Source organism: Myotis yumanensis, unplaced genomic scaffold (genome assembly GCF_028538775.1).
Source record: "Myotis yumanensis isolate MYYU_CA2020_CCGP unplaced genomic scaffold, mMyoYum1.0.hap1 SCAF_17, whole genome shotgun sequence".
NCBI lineage: Eukaryota > Metazoa > Chordata > Mammalia > Chiroptera > Vespertilionidae > Myotis > Myotis yumanensis.
In genome coordinates, this window is record NW_027223768.1 from 7,260,787 (window position 1) to 7,263,784 (window position 2,998).

The 2,998-nt window shown below is 54.9% G+C and overlaps 1 protein-coding gene across 7 annotated transcripts in view; it reads right to left on the bottom strand.

Annotated features, from left to right (window-relative positions):
* Positions 1-2,366, bottom strand: part of ST7L (suppression of tumorigenicity 7 like) — a 136,893-nt gene extending 134,527 nt beyond the window's left edge. For 4 of the 7 annotated variants that reach the window (XM_070397362.1, XM_070397365.1, XM_070397364.1 and 1 more), the window contains exons 1-2: positions 2,156-2,366; positions 637-719 (exon numbers count right to left, since the gene is read on the bottom strand). In XM_070397362.1, the coding sequence (XP_070253463.1) occupies positions 637-719; positions 2,156-2,363 (291 nt within the window). In that variant the 5' untranslated portion in view covers positions 2,364-2,366. Of the gene's footprint in view, positions 1-636; positions 720-1,693; positions 1,763-1,802; positions 2,034-2,155 lie in introns of those variants that run through there. The other 3 variants (XM_070397370.1, XM_070397367.1, XM_070397368.1) reach the window with 3 other exon arrangements.
* Positions 2,367-2,998: the final 632 nt, after the last annotated feature.

Sequence of the window (2,998 nt, forward strand, 5' to 3'; positions counted from 1 at the left end):
CCAGTTTACACTTGAGAAAACTGGGGGATAGAAAAGTTAATTAACGTGCCCTAAGTCACACCACCAAAGTGAGGGTTAACCTGACTGAAATCCTGCTCTTAAACACTCCAGAGAAGATAACTGGCAACCTATAGGCTGAATTCAAGACACAGATAAATTTTTAGTTTGTCCAATGCTGCCAACATTAACATATTGTGAGATTTTATATAAAAACTTGTGTATCCAGGTTCTCTTGGGATTATTTGGAAAATCTGGTAATAATGGTCCACAAGTCTACATGGCAACAATCAGCTTTAGCCCTTCCTAGAAGTAGCATGCATTGTCCAGTCTACCCAGTGTTCAAAGTAAGAATTCAGTTCTTACACTGTGCCCATTTCACTCATTGTTGTTACCAAGATGGGCCCTGCAAGCATTTAAATGCAATTCACCTCTCAATCCCCTACATAATGTAAGTCTTTTATACACAACTGCATACTGTCAATCTCTAAAAGTGGAGAGGAGATGCGGTGGCTTTTTCAAGATACTGAACACATTTTGAGGATGCTGATCTACACGTATTTATAATTATTGTAACTGTATAAAGAGTTGTGCTCTTTAGATAAATACAAAAGCATGAAGGAAATGGAAACTACTTACAAATATTAGTCCTGATATCAAAGAACATGTCCCTGTAAGTGCCACATAGAATTTGGACGTCAGTGAATTTAAAAATACTGTCACTGCCAAAAGGAAAAAAAAAAATCAAAGTTTAAAAAAAAATGCAAATTCAAAGTACTCAAGTTACAAATATGCAGGTGTCTTTACAAGTGGGGGAACATAAGTGGATTAATATCTAGTATGACATTCATTTGAGAAAGCTGTAATTTTTTAAAAGCTACTTTCACGTCCCATCGTATGCTACCCTCAAAAAAAAAACAAAAAAAACTTGCTTTTCCGTGGCCGGGTAGCTGGGCTGGTGGAGTAGCGGGGCTGGTGGAGGAGCTGGGCGGTTAGAGCAGGGAAAACAGCCCAACGAGAGTAGCAACAAACGGAGAGCTCCCTCCCCGCACCTGACTCAAAGTCTGGGCCAGACTCTTCAAATAAACTGTCTCATAAATACTTTGGATTTTAGACATAAAAATGCGTAATACTTCACTAGTCTCATCTAAATGGTGTACCTGGTTAACACGTAGGAAGATAAATGACACACTTTCACTGAGTGGAGTAACCACCAGTGGGCACCTCATTAACCGGTTACAGAGACCGCCGCATTGGCTCCACCAAACCGGGTAGGAAGGCCCAGTTATTTAGCATGTTTTTGTGTTCGCTGTATCTGAATGTATATAATAACTATGTTCAAAAAAAAAAAAAATCAAAACCATTTCGGAGCATTATCCCAGCATTCCGTGCCATCTCATGGGACAGAAAGGGGGGCATTTAAACTGCAGTCGCGACCTAACAGGGCTGCTCCCACCCGGGCCGAGGCCGAGGCCGCCGCCCGGGCCACGTGGCGAGCTGTCCGCCGACGTGGCGAGGGCCCACCGCCGTGTGGGGCTCTCTCTCCCTTCACTACCTGCATTTCTCTAGTTTATTCCCGAAGGTAAAGCCCTAACAACGAACAGACCAAAAAAAAAAAAAGTCTCACGAAAACTTTGTGCTGACAGAACTATTTAAAACACGAGGGCGGTTGGCCAGGATCCGGGGCCTCACACACTCGAGTAGAGGAGCGCTCGTCTTCGTGGGCTCGGCCGGGCACGGCCCGGGGAGCGGCGGGCGGGCGGGCGGGCGGGCGGCTGGCAGGCCCGATTTTCCCGGGATCCTACCAATGGCGGGGGTTGTGTGTCTAAGTCCTGCATCCCGGTCTGCGAGGGCCCCGGTCGGTCCCGTCAGGTGGCGGCTCCGCCCCGGGGAGACGCGGGCAGCAGGGAGGCGGACCTCGGGTCCGGGAGGAGCCGGTGGCCACGGCCCGGCGTTGACAGGCGGCGTCGGCCCCAGAGAAAAGAAACCCACGGAGTCGCCGCGCGCCGCCGCCTCCTCCTTCCCCGGAGCCCTCCAGGGACCACTGAACCTCTGCCCTTTGGCCTTTGACCCCCTAATATCCCCCCCCCCCCCCCGCCCCGGCACACACCCCCCGCCCCAACCCAACCCAACCCCCGGGGAAGTCTGGGCCTCTCACCCGCGGCCACATTCTCACACAGCCTCAGCGGGACCCTCAGAGCGTAAAGCAGCCCCAGCCCCACCACGAACCACAGCGAGGCCCACGTCCCCACCAGCCCGGCCCGCAGCCGCTCCCTCCAGCCAGGCGGCGGGCTTGGGCCAGGAGCGGGTGCCTGAGGAGAGGCCGCGGCCGCCGCCGCAACACCCGGCCCGTCGCCGTCCGCCATCTTGGCGCTCCCTGGGCGCCGACGCTGGGAGGGAAGCCGGGCAGGAAGCCGGGCGCCGGGAATCCTGGGATAGTGGCGGGCCTGAGGCTGGCCGCTGGGAAGGCCGAGCGCCTCGGGGGTCCGGGACCGAGGTTTGCAAGGTGAAGGAGCGTCCCTGGGCGGGGGCTACCTGCTCCTTCCGAGGGCGGCCCGGGGCGGATAGCAGCACCTCCTCCGGAGAAACTGGGCTGGGATGTGACCCCGGAGTGAAGTGATTTCGCTTCCATGCGAGTGAGGGTCACCCTTCGCCCCCATTTCCTGGGCTTTGAGAAGCCACCGGCCCAACAGGGACCGAGCAGCACTTAGCCCCTTGGACGGGGAAAACTTAGAGGAGTAGCAAGTGCTGTTTGGTCGGATGGGGCTCGGGCGCCAAGAACAGTCGAGACCCACTCCCCGCGTCCCGCAGATGAGAGGGGAAGTGAATGTAACTCAGTGAGGACGGCATTAGACTTAAAATCACTTCAAGCAAAGGCGACTGACTTCCCGGCACGGGCGCTCCGAGCCGTTCCCGCCCCGCCCCGGCGCCCGTCACTGACTGGGTGCCCTCCCGGCCCGCGTTTCCGGGTGGGCCCTTCCGCCGGCCCCCGCGGCGATGC